This window comes from Lagenorhynchus albirostris, chromosome 9 (genome assembly GCF_949774975.1).
Source record: "Lagenorhynchus albirostris chromosome 9, mLagAlb1.1, whole genome shotgun sequence".
NCBI lineage: Eukaryota > Metazoa > Chordata > Mammalia > Artiodactyla > Delphinidae > Lagenorhynchus > Lagenorhynchus albirostris.
In genome coordinates, this window is record NC_083103.1 from 52,388,722 (window position 1) to 52,408,748 (window position 20,027).

Here is a 20,027-nt window from a genome sequence, read left to right on the forward strand (position 1 = left end):
CAAGGATAGAAAAGCAGAGAGATGGAGGAACCTGGGACTTGGAAGAAGTCATTAAACCAATGAATTAACCTACCCTAGAATAACAATGCCTCTGGCTTCTTTTCATGTGAAACAAAAGCATGCTAGTTGGTTCAAACTGTAATAGTTAGGAAGTTACTGAATTAGTCCAATAAAAGATGATGGTAGCTGAGATTAGGGTGGTGGCAGGGCAGATGAAGAGAAGAATACAGATTTGACAACTAATGAAAGTACCAGGGCTTGGTAATGGCAGGGATGAGGGTGGTGAGGGAGAGGCACGTGCCAAGGATAACCCCAAGTTACTTGCTTGGTGACTGTGTACATAGTATTGAGACCATCATTGAGACCATGCATTGAACACTAGAAAAGAGGTGTTTCGGGGACTTGGAGTAAGGGGACTGGTGTAGAAGGTCAATATGAAGTGCCAGTGAAATGTTCATATCCAATAGGCGGGTAGGTACCCCATTACTCTGAAAAACATCCTTGATGCTTCTGCTATCCAAAGTGGCAACATGGGTAACAAGCTGTCTCAATTAATGGGGGATGTACATGTTGAAAACAAAGGGGAAAAGAAGAGTCCTATGGGAAGTGTTTCTGCCCCTCCTCAGTACTGTTGCTTCAGTCTTCCTCATTCCCAGTGAGAAGTGGACCTAATAATCAAACAAATTCCACAGGACTCTGCAAAAAGCTTATACTATCCACCTTGAGCGGAGATGTAACCAGCTGCCTCCTTGAAGCTCTCTTTCAGCATCTGATCTGTGCAGAAACCTATCTTGGGAACCATAAGCAAAGCCTGGGTACAAAGTAGGCTGCCAGGGAGTTCTTCTTAGGGAGCTATGAGCACTGGACTGCACATGAACATTGGTTTACAAAATGTGTCTTTCTTTGCAAAGCCACTGCAGCATTGCAGAGAGCAGATGTGAAATTACCTGGCTGGTCTCTAACACAGCCACCCCAGTGACCTTTGTAAAGCCTGCCCCAGACACTGGGTATATCTAGTCGGCATCCCTGGCTTTCAGCCAGACACTAAACCCAAAGGACAAAGGTTGTGGTATGTGGGGCCTCCCCAATCCCCCTGCTCCTAGAGAGATCTCCCCAGAGCAGAGCAGGAATCTTTATACTCTACTAGGTGCTAGAATACGATTTTTCAATTTACTGTTCCCCCTGACCTACTGCTTTGCCCCTCTGGCTCAATTAAGACTTTTTACCTGATAAAATATAAAGGCACAGCCTTTGCAATCGGTAGACCAGAGTTCTAATTCTGAGTAGTTCTAATCCTGGGTAAACCAGAGTCCTAATTAGTAGCTGAGGGACCTTGGCCAACGCAAATTACTTCTTGGGTCCTCAGTTTTCTCATCTGCACAATGGCAACAACATAATAGGGATGATAATACCTATCTCATAAGGTGGATGTAAAGAAAGCTTTACATATAAAGAGAGCTCTGGGTCCCTTCATCATCCTGGCTATACTCAATTTGCCAAGATCACTCTAATAGTTTGGGGTGGATTGGGGGTAACTGTACCAGAGGGAAGCAGGGCAAGTCCTTGCCCCCCACCAAGACAGTCATCAGCTGGTGCTGCCAGCCTTTCAGGATGCATTTACTCTCACCAGAAAAGCCTGGTCCAGCACGTGTCCCGGAGTGTCCACTTGGTTTTCCTGTCGAGACCCTTTCTTTCCTCCAACCTCAGAAGAAACCTTCTGGCTTTCCTGACCTTCAGCTCGTGCTTCAACCACACCCCTGGGCTTCTTCTTGAGGCTACATTTCCGAGCCACTAACCAGTGTCCTCGGCCTGTTGAGAAGATTAGAACAGTGACAAGGAGCAAACTCCTCCAAAGCCACAACTTGTGCACTTACAGAATGTTTATCTTTAATGCTAAAACAAAAATTAGCTCCTCATTACCTAATATGCACCAGATACCGTGCTGCAGCTGGGAAGGGGGAGCATCTATATACCTGTCTTATTTAATTGGCCCCCAACCCCAAACCCAGTGAAGACATGCTACTGCCCCCATTTTACAGACAAAAAGGCTAAGACTCAAAGTGTAGAATGACTTGCCCAATTCCTTCCTCCACATTTTTGCCTTCAAACTCTAATTGTTCCTTCAAGATTGTAGATAAAGTATTTCCTATTCTGTGAAGCCTTCCCTGACTCTCCTCAGCAGTGCTGATCATTTTTTCCTGAGCCAGCTACTTATTGCCCCATTTGTCATCTCTTGGGTAAAGGTAAAGCCCGTTGTGTGACACCAACTCAGTGGGCTACATCTTCCTAGAACTTACCCTGGATTCTATCATTATACAGCAAAAGTTGCATTAGGAGCTCAGGATAAGAAAGTGAGAGGACAGCTGGCATTTTTTAAAGACCCAATAATACATCCTCACTGTAGAACGAACTAGAAAATATATGTTAAGTAAAAAGAAGAATATGAGGTTTACTAGTAAGCCCACCTAACAAAAATCATGACAACATTCTGGAATCTGTTCTCTCCTTCATCACTAGTTTATTCATTGTAATCTGTAATTATTGTATTTGTTCGCTTGTTTATTGTCTGTCTTGCCCTCTAGAGTGGAAGCTCCATGAGAGCACAGACTTTGATTCACTCATCTCAGTATTCCCAAGGCCTGCACAGAGCTTACCACACTGAGTGTTGCTGAACTTACCCTGAGCCACAGCTCTCACCCACAATCATCCATTCAGACCTTTTCTGAGCATCTACTTTGCGCCAGGAGCTGGGGCTATGGAGAAGGATACAACGGAGGATTCGAAGGAGCTCAATAACGTAAAGGGTGCTGTGAAGCCCAGAGCGGGGACCTACCAGCCTAGGGCATGAGCTAGATCTTGTATGTTGAAAGTTGACTAGGAGATGGAAAACCCAAAGATTGGGACTGCACAGAAGAACAGCACAGAGCTGTGGGAACCAGCTTGGTGCCCCTGACCACTGGCTCTCTGCCTGCATAGCCCGCTACCCCTGCCTCAAGGGCTTGCCTTCACTCACCTGACCACTGCTGCTAATCCTGCGTCTTGGATGCAGCTCCCATCCTACGTCTGACATGAGCCAGTTCCTATTCCCATCCTGGGACTGACAGCCCAGGCACTCATTTCCCAGGGCTGCCCCCATCTGGGCCATGGACCTTTGTCCTATCCCAATAGTCCAAACTCCTAGAGCCTCCAGCCAGAGTTGGTGCCAAAACTGCCAAATGAGCCAGGAAGGAAGGCCTGGAGTGTGTGGGGAGATAGACCTGAGGGAAAAGAGATGAGGCTGGAGAGGTCAGCGGAGTCAGATCTCAGCCAGAATAAGAAGTTTGGGTTTTAATGGGGTAGGCTTTTAGCAGGAAGAGTATTCATGGGAAGGTTTTTTTCCCCTGTAAATTTTCATTTTGAGATAATTTCAGACTTCCCGAAAAGCTATAAAAATAATACAGAGTTCCTGTACAGCTTTCACCCAGGTTCCCTAATGTTAACATCTTACATAATCATAATACAATGGTTAAAACCAAGAAATTAACACTGGCATAATATTAGTAATGAATCTACAGCCTTTCTTTGATTTTTGTCAGTTTTCTCACTAATGTTCTCTTTCTGTTCCAGGATCCAATCCAAGATCTCACATTTCATTTAGTTGTCACATCTGCTTAGTTTCCCCCAAACTGTGACAGTTCTGTAGTCTCTATTTTTCTTGTGTGATCTTGACACTTTTGAAGAGTACTAGTCAACTGCTTTATCAAATGTCCCTCAATTTGAGTTTGTTTGATGTTTTCCCATAATTAGACTAAGGCCTTGCAGTTTGGCAAGAAGTGATGCTGTGCCCTCCTCAGCACAAAATGTCAGGGCATACGTGATGTCAATATGTTTTATTACTGGTGATGTTTATTTTGATCACTCGGCCAAGGTGGTATCGGCTTAGTTTCTCTTAGTTTTTCTTAGTTACTAAGAAGTCCCTTTCTAATTAATAAAGATAGCTCAAGACTATACAAATATCCTGCTTCTCATCATACTTTGACCCACTAATCCTAGCATCTGTGATGATTAATTTTGTGTCAACTTGGCTAGACTATGGGAAGCAGTTAGTCAATCAAACGCTAATCTAGGTGTTGCTGTGAAGGTATATTGTAGATGTGGCTAACATCCACAACCAGTTGACTTTAAGTAAAGGAGACTATCCTTGATAATGTGTGGGTCTCACCCACTCACTTGAAAGACCTTAAAAGCAAATACACCTCCAGGGAAAGATAGCGGAAGAGTAAGACGGAGATCACCTTCCTCCCCCCAGATACACCAGAAATACATCTACACGTGGAACAACTCCTACAGAACACCTAATGAACGCTGGCAGAAGACCTCAGACCTCCCAAAAGTCAAGAAACTCCCCATGTATCTGGGTAGGGCAAAAGAAAAAAGAGACAAAAGAATAGGGACGGGACCTGCACCAGTGGGAGGGAGCTGTGAAGGAGGAAAGGTTTCCACACACTAGGAAGCCCCTTCGCGGGCGGAGACTGGGGGTGGCGGAGGGGGGGGAGCTTCAGAGCCGAGCCGCGGAAGAGAGCGCAGCAACAGGGGTGCGGGGGGCAAAGCGGGGAGATTCCCGCACAGAGGATCGGTGCCTGCTCACCCGCCGGGGCGGGCGGGGCTGGGAGCTGAGGCTTGGGCTTCCGTCGGAGCGCAGGGAGAGGACTGGGGTTGGCGGAGTGAACACAGCCTGAAGAGGTTAGTGCACCACGGCTAGCCGGGAGGGAGTCCGGGAAAAGGGCTGGAGGTGCCGAAGAGACAAGAGACTTTTTCTTCCCTCTTTGTTTCCTGGTGCTCGAGGAGAGGGGATTAAGAGCGCTGCTTAAAGGAGCTCCAGAGACGGGCGCGAGCCACAGCTAAAAGCGCGGACCCCAGAGACGGGCAGGAGGCGCTAAGGCTGCTGCTGCCGCCAGAAGCCTGTGTGCGAGCACAGGTCACTATCCACACCTCACTTCCGGGGAGCCTGTGCAGCCCGCCACTGCCAGGGTCCCGGGATCCAGGGACAACTTCCCCAGAGGAACGCACGGCACGCCTCAGGCTGTTGGAATGTCACGCTGGCCTCTGCCGCCGCAGGCTCGCCCCGCACTCCGTGCCCCTCCCTCCCCTGGGCCTGAGTGAGCCAGAGCCCCCAAATCAACGGCTCCTTTAACCCCGTCCTGTCTGAGCGGAAAAACAGACGCCCTCTGGCGACCTACACGCAGAGGCGGGGCCAAATCCAAAGCTGAGCCCCTGGGAGCTGTGAGAACAAAGAAGAGAAACGGAAATCTCTCCCAGCAGCCTCAGAAGCAGCGGATTAAAGCTCCACAATCAACTTGATGTACCCTGCATCTGTGGAATACATGAATACACAACGAATCATCCCAAATTGAGGGGGTGGACTTTGAGAGCAAGACTTATGATTTTTTCCCCTTTTCCTCTTTTTGGGAGTGTGTATGTGTATGCTTCTGTGTGAGATTTTGTCTGTATAGCTTTGCTTCCACAATTTGTCCTAGGGTTCTATCCGTCCGTTTTTTTTTTTAATTTTTTTCTTAATAATTAATTTTAATAACTTTATTTTACTTTATCTTCTTTCTTTCGTTCTTTCCTTCCTTCCTTCCCTCCTTTAGACAACGCATCATCCCAAATTGAGGAGGTGGACTTTGTGAGCAAGATTTATGATTTTTTTCCCCTTTTCCTCTTTTTGGGAGTGAGTATGTGTATGCTTCTGTGTGAGATTTTGTCTGTATAGCTTTGCTTCCACCATTTGTCCTAAGGTTCTATCTGTCCGTTGTTTTAATTTTTTTCTTAATAATTACTTTTTAATTTAATAACTTTATTATATTTTACTTTATCTTCTTTCTTTCTTTTTTCCTTCCTTCTCCCCTTCCTTTATCCCACCATCCCTCCCTCCCTCCTTTCTTTCTTTCCTTCTTTCCTTTTCTTTCTTTCTTTCTTCCTTCCTTCTTTCCTTCCTTCCTCCCTCCCTTCCTTCCTTTCTTTCTTCCTACTTCTACTAATTCTTGCTCTCTACTTTTTCTCCCTTTTATTCTGAACTGTGTGGATGAAAGGCTCTTGGTGCAGCAGCCAGGAGTCAGTGCTGTGCCTCTGAGGAGGGAGAGCCAACTTCAGGACACTGGTCAACAGGAGACCTCCCAGCTCCACATAATATCAAATGGCGAAAATCTCCCAGAGATCTCCATCTCAACACCAGCACCCAGCTTCACTCAACGACCAGCAAGCTACAGTGCTGGACAACCTATGCCAAACAACTAGCAAAACAGGAACACAACCCCACCCATTAGCAGAGAGGCTGCCTAAAATCATAATAAGTCCACAGACACCCCAAAACACACCACCAGACGTGGACCTGCCCATCAGAAAGACAAGATCAAGCCTCATCCACTAGAACACAGGCACTAGTTCCCTCTACCAGGAAGCCTATACAACCCACTGAACCAACCTTAGCCACTGGGGACAGACACCAAAAACAATGGGAACCACAAACCTGCAGCCTGCAAAGAGGAGACCCCAAACACAGTAAGATAAGCAAAATGAGAAGACAGAGATACACACAGCAGATGAAGGAGCAAGGTAAACACCCACCAGACCTAACAAATGAAGAGGAAATAGGCAGTCTACCTGAAAAAGAATTCAGAATAATGATAGTAAAGATGATCCAAAATCTTGGAAATAGAATAGACAAAATGCAAGAAACATTTAACAAGGACCTAGAAGAACTAAAGATGAAACAAACAATGATGAACAACACAATAAATGAAATGAAAAATACTCTAGATGGGATCAATAGCAGAATAACTGAGTCAGAAGAACGGATAAGTGACCTGGAAGATAAAATAGTGGAAATAACTACTGCAGAGCAGAATAAAGAAAAAAGAATGAAAAGAACCGAGGACAGTCTCAGAGACCTCTGGGACAACACTAAATGCACCAACATTCAAATTATAGGGGTTCCAGAAGAAGAAGAGAAAAAGAAAGGGACTGAGAAAATATTTGAAGAGATTATAGTTGAAAACTTCCCTAATATGGGAAAGGAAATAGTTAATCAAGTCCAGAAAGCACAGAGAGTCCCATACAGGATAAATCCAACGAGAAATACGCCAAGACATATATTAATCAAACTGTCAAAAATTAAATACAAAGAAAGCATATTAAAAGCAGCAAGGGAAAAACAACAAATAACACACAAGGGAATCCCCATAAGGTTAACAGCTGATCTTTCAGCAGAAACTCTGCAAGCCAGAAGGGAGTGGCAGGACATATTTAAAGTGATGAAGGAGAAAAACCTGCAACCAAGATGACTCTACCCAGCAAGGATCTCATTCAGATTTGATGGAGAAATTAAAACCTTTACAGACAAGCAAAAGCTGAGAGAGTTCAGCACCACCAAACCAGCTTTACAACAAATGCTAAAGGAACTTCTCTAGGCAAGAAACACAAGAGAAGGAAAAGACCTACAATAACGAACCCAAAACAATTTAGAAAATGGCAATAGGAACATACATATCGATAATTACCTTAAATGTAAATGGACTAAATGCTCCCACCAAAAGACACAGATTGGCTGAATGGATACAAAAACAAGATCCATATATATGCTGTCTACAAGAGACCCACTTCAGACCTAGAGACACACACAGACTGAAAGTGAGGGGATGGAAAAAGATATTCCATGCAAATGGAAACCAAGAGAAAGCTGGAGTAGCAATTCTCATATCAGACAAAATAGACGTTAAAATAAAGATTAGAAGAGACAAAGAAGGACACTACATAATGATCAAGGGATCGATCCAAGAAGAAGATATAACAATTGTAAATATTTATGCACCCAACATAGGAGCACCTCAATACATAAGGCAAATACTAACAGCCATAAAAGGGGAAATCAACAGGAACACATTCACAGTAGGGGACTTTAACACCCCACTTTCACCAATGGACAGATCATCCAAAATGAAAATAAATAAGGAAACACAAGCTTTAAATGATACATTAAACAAGATGGACTTAATTGATATTTATAGGACACTCCATACAAAAACAACAGAATACACATTTTTCTCAAGTACTCATGGAACATTCTCCAGGATAGATCATATCCTGGGTCACAAATCAAGCCTTGGTAAATTTAAGAAAATTGAAATTGTATCAAGTATCTTTTCCGACCACAACGCTATGAGACTAGATATCAAATACAGGAAAAGACCTGTAAAAAATACAAACACATGGAGGCTAAACAATACACTACTTAATAACGAAGTGATCACTGAAGGAAACAAAGAGGAAATAAAAAAATACCTAGAAACAGATGACAATGGAGACACGACGACCCAAAACCTATGGGATACAGAAAAAGCAGTTCTAAGAGGGAAGTTTATAGCAATACAAGCCCACCTTAAGAAACAGGAAACATCTTGAATAAACAACCTAACCTTGCACCTAAAGCAATTAGAGAAAGAAGAACAAAAAACCCCCAAAGTTAGCAGAAGGAAAGAAATCATAAAAATCAGATCAGAAATAAATGAAAAAGAAATGAAGGAAACGATAGCAAGATCAATAAAACTAAATGCTGGTGCTTTGAGAAGATAAATAAAATTGATAAACCATTAGCCACGCTCATCAAGAAAAAAAGGGAGAAGACTCACATCAATAGAATTAGAAATGAAAAAGGAGAAGTAACAACTGACACTGCAGAAATACAAAAGTTCATGAGAGGTTACTACAAGCAACTCTATGCCAATAAAATGGACAACCTGGAAGAAATGGACAAATTCTTAGAAATGCACAACCTGCCAAGACTGAATCAGGAAGAAATAGAAAATATGAACAGACCAAAAACAAGCACTGAAATTGAAACCGTGATTAAAAATCTTCCAACAAACATAAGCCCAGGACCAGATGGCTTCATAGGCGAATTCTATCAAACATTTAGAGAAGAGCTAACACCTATCCTTCTCAAACTCTTCCAAAGTATAGCACAGGGAGGAACACTCCCAAATTCATTCTACGAGGCCACCATCACCTTGATACCAAAACCAGACAAGGATGTCACAAAGAAAGAAAACTACAGGCTAATATCACTGATGAACATAGATGCAAAAATCCTCAACAAAATACTACCAAACAGAATCCAACAGCACATTAAACGGATCATATACCATGATCAAGTGGGGTTTATTCCAGGAATGCAAGGATTCTTCAATATACGCAAATCAATCAATGTGATAAACCATATTAACAAATTGAAGGAGAAAAACCATATGATCATCTCAATAGATGCAGAGAAAGCTTTTGACAAAATTCAACACACATTTATGATAAAAATCCTGCAGAAAGTAGGCATAGAGGGAACTTTCCTCAACATAATAAAGGCCATATATGACAAACTCACAGCCAACATCATCCTCAATGGTGAAAAACTGAAAGCATTCCCACTAAGATCAGGAACAAGACAAGGTTGCCCACTCTCACCACTCTTATTCAACATAGTTTTGGAAGCTTTAGCCACAGCAATCAGAGAAGAAAAGGAAATAAAAGGAATCCAAATCAGAAAAGAAGAAGTAAAGCTGTCACTGTTTGCAGATGACATGATACTATACATAGAGAATCCTAAAGATGCTACCAGAAAACTACTAGAGCTAATCAGTGAATTTGGTAAAGTTGCAGGATACAAAATTAATGCACAGAAATCTCTGGCATTCCTATACACTAATGATGAAAAATCTGAAAGTGAAATCAAGAAAACACTCCCATTTACCATTGCAACAAAAAGAATAAAGTATCTAGGAATAAACCTACCTAAGGAGACAAAAGACCTGTATGCAAAAAATTATAAGACACTGATGAAAGAATTAAAGATGATACAGATAGACGGAGAGATGTACCATGTTCTTGGATTGGAAGAATCAACATTGTGAAAATGACTCTACTACCCAAAGCAATCTACAGATTCAATGCAATCCCTATCAAACTACCACTGGCATTTTTCACAAAACTAGAACAAAAAATTTCACAATTTGTATGGAAACACAAAAAATCCTGAACAGCCAAAGCAATCTTGAGGACGAAAAATAGAGCTGGAGGAATCAGGCTCCCTGACTTCAGACTATACTACAAAGCTACAGTAATCAAGACAGTAATGGTACTGGCACAAAAACAGAAAGATAGATCAATGGAACAGGATAGAAAGCCCAGACATAAACCCACGCACATATGGTCACCTCATCTTTGATAAAGGAGGCAGGAATGTACAGTGGAGAAAGGACAGCCTCTTCAATAAGTGGTGCTGGGAAAACTGGACAGGTACATGTAGAAATATGAGATTAGATCACTCCCTAACACCATACACAAAAATAAGCTCAAAATGGATTAAAGACCTGAATGTAAGGCCAGAAACTATCAAACTCTTAGAGGAAAACATAGGGAGAACACTCTATGACATAAATCACAGCAAGATCCTTTTTGACCCACCTCCTAGAGAAATGGAAATAAAAACAAAAATAAACAAATAGGACCTAATGAAACTTCAAAGCTTTTGCACAGCAAAGGAAACCGTAAACAAGACCAAAAGACAACCCTCAGAATGGGAGAAAATATTTCCAAATGAAGCAACTGACAAAGGATTAATTTCCAAAATTTACAAGCAGCTCATGCAGCTCAATAACAAAAAAACAAACAACCCAATCCAAAAATGGGCAGAAGACCTAAATAGACATTTCTCCAAAGAAGATATACAGACTGCCAACAAACACATGAAAGAATGCTCAACATCATTAATCATTAGAGAAATGCAAATCAAAACTACAATGAGATATCATCTCACACCAGTCAGAATGGCCATCATCAAAAAATCTAGAAACAATAAATGCTGGAAAGGGTGTGGAGAAAAGGGAACACTCTTGCACTGCTGGTGGGAATGTGAATTGGTACCGCCACTATGGAGAACAGTATGGAGGTTCCTTAAAAAACTACAAATAGAACCACCATATGACCCAGCAATCCCACTACTGGGCATATACCCTGAGAAAACCATAATTCAAAAAGAGTCATGTACCAAAATGTTCATTGCAGCTCTATTTACAATAGCCCGGAGATGGAAACAACCTAAGTGCCATCATCGGATGAATGGATAAAGAAGATGTGGCACATATATACAATGGAATATTACTCAGCCATAAAAAGAAACGAAATTGAGCTATTTGTAATGAGGTGGATAGACCTAGAGTCTGTCATACGGAGTGAAGTAAGTCAGAAAGAGAAAGACAAATACCGTATGCTAACACATATATATGGAATTTAAGAAAAAAAATGTCATGAAAACCTAGGGGTAAGGCAGGAATAAAGACACAGACCTGCTAGAGAACGGACTTGAGGATATGGGGAGGGGGAATGGTGAGCTGTGACAAAACGAGAGAGAGGCACGGACATATATGTACTACCAAACGTAAGGTAGATAGCTAGTGGGAAGCAGCCGCATAGCACAGGGAGATCAGCTTGGTGCTTTGTGACCGCCTGGAGGGGTGGGATAGGGAGGGTGGGAGGGAGGGAGACGCAAGAGGGAAGAGATATGGGAACATATGTATAACTGATTCACTTTGTTATAAAGCAGAAAGTAACACACCATTGTAAAGTAATTATACCCCAATAAAGATGTTTAAAAAAAAGTGCAAATACAGGCTTCCGAAAGAAATATGAAATTTTGCCTTAAGACTGAAGCATCAGCTCTTCCCTGAGGTTTCAGCTTGCCTCTTCTATAGATTTCAGACTTGCCAGCCTCCACATTTCATAAACCAATTCATTAAAAATATGTAATTTATATATGTGTGTTGGTCCATATATATAAACACATATACGTATATTAAAACAAAACTTGTAGGAGATACACACACACACACACACGAACATACACACATCTTATTGATTCTATTTCTCTGAAGAACCCTGACTGATACAGCATCCAGAGAAGTTTCTTGCCTGTAAAAGTTATTACTGTGATGTTTTAATAGTGATTTTCCCCCAAAAAAGTAATTTTCTATTTCCTTAATTCCTTCTACATTTATTAACTGTAATTCTATTGTAAGGAAGGACTTTTCCTTCTCCTCCACTTATTTATGTATTCTTAATTGTATCAGCATGGGATCATGACTATTTACTTATTCTACGGATTCCAACCAATTCTACCTTTATTTATTTTGCCGCTCATATTGTTCCAGCTTTGGCCATTGGGCGCTCCTTCAGTTTGGCACCTATGTCCTTTCAAATTGCCCCCATCATTTTTCTGAGCACTGCTTTATTTTCTGGCACCACACAGTGTTCCAGGCTCAATATGTATTTTTCTTGCCTCAGCCCTAGAAACAGGTTTTTGTCTTAGGAGCCCTGGCTTTGTTTACTGGAGAATGGTATTTAGAAATCAACATCTAGGCGGCAGGCATGCTCTTTGCGACTGAGGTATCATTGCCCTTAGTGGGCCAGGAAGTACATGTACATATACCAACACATGCAGATACATACGGCTATATTTATTTCTCTATCTGTCCATCTATGTGTGTGTGAGGGGGTGTGGATGTGAAATCATGAGTGCATACTGAGAGCTCCATGGGAGGGTTTTCAACAGATAGGTGGCCAAAGAAGGTCTCTGTGTGAAAAATGAAATCACTCAAGAGAAGTGGGGAGCACAGGCTGGAGGAGAAGGTTCTTCTACTATTCCATGTACAGAGCGACCAGCATGTCATTTCATCTAGGGTAAGCTAGGGGTACTTCTCCCTTGCTTTACCCTTTCAAAGCAGCAAATCCAATCCAGTGAACCCACACTTCTCGGCAGCGTTCCATCTGCAGGACTCTGCTCAGCATAGGTGGAGTCCCTGCCCCAGGGGAGTCTTTAACTAGATAAATGTTTGAAAAACTACTTAGCAGAGTCAAGTTGAAGCCATTTTTTTAGGAGCTGGGCAGACTATAATTACGCATCAAGTAAGAAACACAGAAAGGAAGACGGCTTTCAAGAGAGGATGGGCACTGAGGGATGGAGTAGCTGGATACGGCTTACTGGAAGAAGTGGGAGAAGGGCTGGGCCTTGCGGGATGGGAGGAGTTTGGATAACTGGGATGAGGGCTGGAACGTTCTGGGCGAATGTTAAAAAGCTATGTGAAAATATTATAAACACTATGGAACAGGGCATAAATCAAGGAAAGGGGTTGTAAAAAAGGATAAGGGGGGTTAGAGCAGAAGGTAAAGGAGCTAGCAGTGAGAAGTCACTAAACAGAAGGGAACACTATGGTTAGATGTGCACTTTAGAAGGTTCCCTGAGAACCCTTGTGCACTGTTGGTGGGAATGTAAATTGCTGCAGCCACTGTGGAAAACACTGTGGAGGTTCCTCAAAAAACTAAAAACATAACTACCATATGATCCAGCAATTCCACTCCTGGGTATATATCTGAAAAAAACAAAGTCACTAATTCGAAAACATCCATGCACCCCAATGTTCATAGCAGCATTACTTATAATAGCCAAGACATGGAAACAAGCTAAGTGTCCATCAACAGAGGAATGGATAAAGAAGATGTGGTACATATATACAACAGAATACTACTCAGCCATAAAAAAGAATGAAATTTTGCCATTTGCAACAACATGGATGGGCTTGGAGGGCATTATGCTAAGTGAAATAACTCAGACAGAGAAAGATAAGTACTGCATGATATTGCTTCTATGTGGAATTTAAAAAATACAACAAACTAGTGAATATAACTTAAAAGAAGCAGACCCACAGATACGGAGAACAAACTAGTGGTGACCAGTGGGTGGGGTGGTGGTGAAGGGGCAATATAGGTGTGAGAGAGTGGGAGGTATCCACTGCTGGGTGTAAGTTAGGCTCAAGGATGTATTGTACAACACGGAGAATATAGCCAATATCTCTAAATGGAAAGTAACCTGAAGAAAACTGTATAAAAATAAAAGAATTTTAATAAATAAATAAAATTTAAAAAAAATAAGGCTCCCTGAGACTGCTGGGGGGAGATGGATTGGAAGGGAAGGGATTGTGTAGGGGCAGGGAACAGCAGGGAAGGGGTTGAAGGGAAGAAATGGGTGTCAGGGAGATTCTGAAGCAGGAGCTGGGTGTGAGGCAAACGTACTGATCCGAGAAGTCACCTGACCTTCCTCTGGCATCCGAAGCAGATTTTTGGCCGGAAAGCAGTTGCTCAGATAAGGCTTCCCATCATCCAGTTTGTAGACTCCTGAGGAGGCCATGTCCCTGAGAGCCAAGCAAAGAAAGCAAGAAAGTAAGGAGTGAGAAGGGACAGGGCTGCTCTCTCACCCCAACACAGTCTGTGAACTCACCAGGACCACCCCTAACACACACCCTAACTCCGAGGCCCTAGAGGCCCACTGTCCTGCTTCAGAAATGGGCCAGCCCTTTAGATAACAAGGGAGATAGGCCCTGGGTTTTTCGGTTCAAATCAACCGTAGCTCAGTGAAACAGTAGAAAAAGCATCACTTTTGGGCTCCGACAGACCTGGTTTGAATCTTGGGTCTTGCCTGACTCGTTGACTGGGAAAATTCTCTACCCCTCTAAGCCTCAGTTTCCTCGCCTGTAAAATGTCTACCTTAATAGACAAAGGAGAAGATCAACTTGGAAAGGTAGTGCCTGGTACATATTAAGTGTTCACTAGCTATGTTCTTTGTTTTGAGTTCAGGGAAGAGGGCTCTCATACTTTAGGCAAGATGATGTGCAAATAATGAGATGTGAACTGGATAAATTGGGTTTGAGAGATGAACTGAGTTTTCTGATAGAGAGAAGGATAAGCATTAATAGAAAGGGCCACAGGATTAAGGGCATGGTGGTGGGTACATCTGGCACAGTAAAGAAAGAACCTGACCCAGGAAGGGGAAGGAGGTGTGTTTGGGAGTCTTGGACAATAAGGCTGAATGGGAAGGATGGTGCCTGCTTCTGAAGGCCTTCAGTGCCAGGCTAGGAGCCCAGGCTCCACACTGGAGGTAACGGAGAGACGTGGATGATATCTAAGTTGGGGAGAGCCATGACCCAAGCTGTGCTTTAGAAAGAGAGGTCTGACAAATATAATGCCTGGTGAAATGGGATTCCATTGGTCAGGAGTCACGAAAATTCCAGCTCAGAAGAACACTCACCTCTTTCATTAAATCTTTCATCGTCTCCCACCTAGAACACTGCAACAGTCTTCTGACTGGATTCCCACTGAGCAAGCTTGAGCCTGGTCTTGAAGGCCCCTGGAGACCTATGTCCTAACTTTCCAGCTCCAGTCACTCCACCCAAGAGGCTCACAGAATCATTTTCTATTCCCCCAAACACATTCGGTCTTCCATGCCTTTGTTCTTAGTGTTCCTTTGGCCTAAAATAGCTCTATCCACCTTGTTCATCTGGCAGATCTCATGCTTTAAGATTCAGCTCAGGGCTTCCCTGGTGGCACAGTGGTTGAGAGTCCGCCTGCCGATGCAGGGGACATGGGTTCGTGCCCCGGTCCGGGAAGATCCCACATGCCACGGAGCGGCTAGGCCTGTGAGCCAGGGCCGCTGAGCCTGCACGTCCGGAGGCTGTGCTCCGCAACGGGAGAGGCAACAACAGTGAGAGGCCCGCGTACCGCAAAAAAAAAAAAAAAAAAAAGATTCAGCTCAAATGCCACTTCCTTTAGGAAAACAATCTCTTATCAAAGATCTAAATTTTTTGAACCTTAAACTCTTAGAGATTGAGATTTTTCTTTAAAAGGATCCAGTCATTCCCTAATCTGCTTTGGGATAGCTTCAGACAATTTGGGGTAGCAGAGGTTTGGGAACCTGGCCAGAGGAAGGGAGACCCTGGCAAGAATGCAGAACCCTGAGATGGAGGGTCTGGGAAGAGATTCAGTACAAAGAAGGAGCAGAGTGGAGAGCTGGGATCAGGTGTCCTGAGAAAATGTTTCCTGGAAGTGACAAATATGAAAAGTAGAGGGGTGCAGTAGGAGGCGGCAACAATTTTAGAGACAAGAGACTTAAATTTGAGACTAGTTTCTACTACTAAGTGGAGTGACCTTCTGCAAATCACTTTACCTCTTTGGGCCTCAGATTTCTCACATATAAAATGAGGATTAAAACCTGTGCCTCAGGGAATTGTTGTGAGAATTAAATGAGGTAATAGAAAAAACAAGCTTCTTTCTAGACCTGGTCCAGATGCCATCCCTTCCATAAAGTCCTCACTGAACCTACCAGAGGGACATAATTGCTGTTTTAGCTGAACTCTGGAGTTTTTCTTCTGTAAGTCTTTCATGGCCAGACCCCTTTCTACCTCATAAGATTACTAACAATCATGAGGGGGCTGTTTCAATGGCCTCTGAACCTCCAAGTCTGGAAACATGTTCAATTCACTGTCATTCTTCCACTCTTGGAAAGCTCATAGGAAACACCCAATAAACATATGTGAGCCAAATGAAGGGTACAATGGTACTCCCAGGGCCCAAGGGGTTTTATACATATTTCTAATCTCCCTGACTAGACTTTGAGCCCCTCCAGGAGAAGGACAGCATCTATGGTGTTCATCTCTTTACTCCCAGTACCTAACACCTGGCACATAATAGATTCCATAAGTACCTGTGGAATGAATGAGTGATCTTGACATCTCCTTTGGTTCAACACAGGGCACTGTGAATTTCCTGATCCCTGACCACTCTGAAAAGGGTTGGGGGGCCCTTTCTATGTGCTTCCACGATACTCCATACTTCTCCTAGTATAACACTTATCATTTTATTATAATTGTTTTCTCCCTTTACCAACTTCCCACCTGCTATGGGGCCTATAATACCTAGTGACCTATATAATCCCAGAGCCTAGCATAGAGCCTAGAACACATTAAAAATGTGCTGGGAAGATGAAGGGATGGATGGATGGTTGGATGGGGAAGACGGTCATCCAGTCAATCTGTCTTTCAGGAAATCCCTCTTGTGACCAATCACACCTATCTGCTAGATGGGTGAATGAATGAATGAATGAATGAGTATATAGCTGCCTGGAAAATGTTAGAGAAGACAACTGCTGGAGAAAACTCCAGTAACTTACAGAATATGGGGACCTTGGTTCTGATCTGCATAGTACTTACTTGATCTTTGATCTTGGGGAAGACCTCTTGACTTCCTTTTTTTTTTGGTTCTTCACCTGTAAAATAGATATTGCACTCCTTCTTAGTTTGCCATTTAGAGCTCTTGAACTTTCTCATTAATTATATCCTACTGTGACCCTTTGATCCAAAATGTGTCTCACCTGAGGCCTAGAAAAATACTACAGGACTAAAGATCCCAGAAACAGAGAGAAAAGAAATAGAGATGGAGACATAGACAAGGGGGTGGAACAAGAGAATAATTTTATGACAATGGGGTGGGCTAGAGCGCTTAATAGGAAGTGCAAATCACAAATTAGAAAGGAAAGGATAATTTATATGGCCATTTACACAAAATAAACTTATGCATGATAAAACCAGCAAAGACAAAGTTGAAAGGTAAGACAGACACACACACACACACACACACACACACACACACACACACACACACACACAGAATAATGCTTCTCATCTGCATACATTTGCTTTTTCCATTCCTTCGGTCTATCACACTTCTGCCCCTCTTCTTTGCCTGATGCATACAGAAGAACTTCCTGTATATCCCCCTCCTCAGGTTGACCCTCATCTGTGTTACCACCTCAGCCCACCTCTTAAAGAAGGCACCATGCCACACTGTATTATAATGGCCTGCTTACCTGTCTGTTCCCCACTCCTTACACCCTAACCTCAGTGAGCCTCTCTAAGGCCAGGCCTGGGTCCTACCTATATCTTTATCCCCAGCACCTCAAACAGGGTCCGGTCCATTGAAGAGGCTCAATTGAGTGCTTACTGAACTAAATGGAACCATGAACACAATACTATGGAGTTCTTCATTCTGTCTGCAAAGAAGGAAGAAGGATCAGGGAAGTTTCACAGCGCAGGTGACATTAGAGCTGGGTCTTGAAACATAAGTTATAAAAAGATAAAAAGCTACAGGGGCATCTGACTGGATTGCTTCACAGAGGTGAAGAAACTGCATCTAATAGTTTTTAGTAATAATTATGGTCAGGTGGGTGTTAGCTTTATCAAGACGGGTGTTTTGTCTGTTATTCAGGGGTATGTGCCCAGTGCCAAGAACAGTGACCACTCCATAGTAAGTACTATTTGTTCAATCATTTGGACACTTATATGAGGAATTCATGGGGAGTTAAAAAAAATGATGCAGTGTAGTAGATCATTATTAAGTCCTATTATGTGGTAACTCTAAGTCATTAGAGTAGGAGTTCCATGAAAGTAGGGAACAGGTCTTTTCTGATCCCCTAGTATCCCTTAGTGCAGTTCCAAGCAATGTTGGTGCTCAATAAATATTTGTGTAAAAAAAAGAATTAATAAAAATCTGGAATATTATTACATCCTAAAACTGTAAAGGCAGGGCGGCAAAGGTGAGATAGGTTGAGGCCTGTGACCCTTTACTAGAGTGCTTGCACCTGGACAAACAACTCCTTGAACAACAAAATACAAAGAAACTCGAAAGGACTAAAAGTAACTGCATGCATGCACAGCTGGGGCAAATTATGAACAGTAAGACACAAAAAGGCCAGAAGCCAACTGCCACTTCTGAGGTGTTAGGAGCAAAAGCAGGGTACTGCCCATGACCCCTGCACACAGCACCACCAAGGGGGTGGGAAGACCACCTAAGCCCCCCCCTCCCACCTCACCCACCCATCCCCCCACCCTCACCCCATTTAAGGGACCAGCTCACCCGCCACCCCTCCACCCCCACCTGTTTCTTGTTTTGCTCCCTCCTGCTGCAGGACGAGTCCCAATAAAGCCTTACCTGAATTCCCCGCCTGGCCTCTTACCAATTTCTATTGATTAAAGAGTCCAAGGACCCCAGGTGGTAACAAAGGGAGCATGACACTGGTTTGATGTCAAAAAAAAAACATCTGGGGGCTTCCCTGGCGGCGCAGTGGTTAAGAATCCGTCTGCCAGTGCAGGGGACACGGGTTCGAGCCCTGGTCGGGGAGGATCCCACATGCCGCGGAGCAACTAAGCCTTTGCGCCACAACTACTGAGCCTGCGCTCTAGAGCCCGTGAGCCCCAACTACTGAAGCCCGCGCGCCTAGAGCCCGTGCTCTGCAACGAGAAGCCATCGCAATGAGAAGCCCGCGAACCACAACGAAGAGCAGCCCCCGCTCGGCGCAACTAGAGAAAGCCCGTGTGCAGCAACGAAGACCCAACGCAGCCAAAATTAATAAATAAAATAAATTTATATTTTAAAAAATCTGGCTGCTAAACTAGGTTCTGATACATGCTATCTGGCCTTAGTTAAGTGCCTTAGTTTCCTCACCTGACTGGTCCGTTAGGAGACTAAATGAGAGGATGGATATATACGCACTTAAGACAGTGCCTGGCAGGCAGTAGGCACTCAGTGAATGTGAGTTCTCTGTAACACGAAGACAATGCTAACAGCTAAGATGACAGTCACCAAAGAACCAGTACGTACAGTGCTACAGGGCTAGAAAAGGATGAAGGACGAGCTCCTGCCCCCTCCTTGCCAAACGCTACATCTGGGGCGGGGGAGACTCTAACCCGTCACGCAAACTAAGTTTCCAGTTTCCAGCCGCACCTGCCTCCGGCGTCGCTTCCGCCTCCGAGACGTCCGCGGGGGCGACGGCCCGGTCTGGCGGGTTGCGCGCCTGCGAGCCTCCCGGGGAACTCGGAGCCGCTCCACCGTGGCGCCTGCCACTACCTTCTCCACTCCTTAGTAACCGCGACGCGGCGGCTGCCCGAGTAGGCGGCAACTGATGACTGGAGCTTCTAATTACTACAAGTTCCGGCAACCCCGCGGCCACTTCCGCTGGCAACCTCGCGTCAGCCAGCCCCAGCTACGGATCCCGATGGACTCCGCGCGGCACGTCACGCCGTCAGCTCCAGCCAATCGGCTTCGGACAAGTAGGAGGGGAG

The 20,027-nt window shown here is 43.7% G+C and overlaps 1 protein-coding gene across 2 annotated transcripts in view; it reads right to left on the reverse strand.

Moving 5' to 3' along the window:
- The window catches only part of XRRA1 (X-ray radiation resistance associated 1), a 105,320-nt gene extending 85,472 nt beyond the window's left edge, over window positions 1–19,848 (reverse strand). The window contains exons 1-4 of one of the 2 annotated variants that reach the window (XM_060160020.1): window positions 19,690–19,848; window positions 17,121–17,176; window positions 14,173–14,270; window positions 1,628–1,809 (exon numbers count right to left, since the gene is read on the reverse strand). In XM_060160020.1, coding sequence (XP_060016003.1) covers window positions 1,628–1,809; window positions 14,173–14,266 — 276 coding nt within the window. In that variant the 5' untranslated portion in view covers window positions 14,267–14,270; window positions 17,121–17,176; window positions 19,690–19,848. The remainder of the gene's footprint in view (window positions 1–1,627; window positions 1,810–14,172; window positions 14,271–17,120; window positions 17,177–19,689) is intronic. The other variant, XM_060160023.1, reaches the window with a different exon arrangement.
- Window positions 19,849–20,027: the final 179 nt, after the last annotated feature.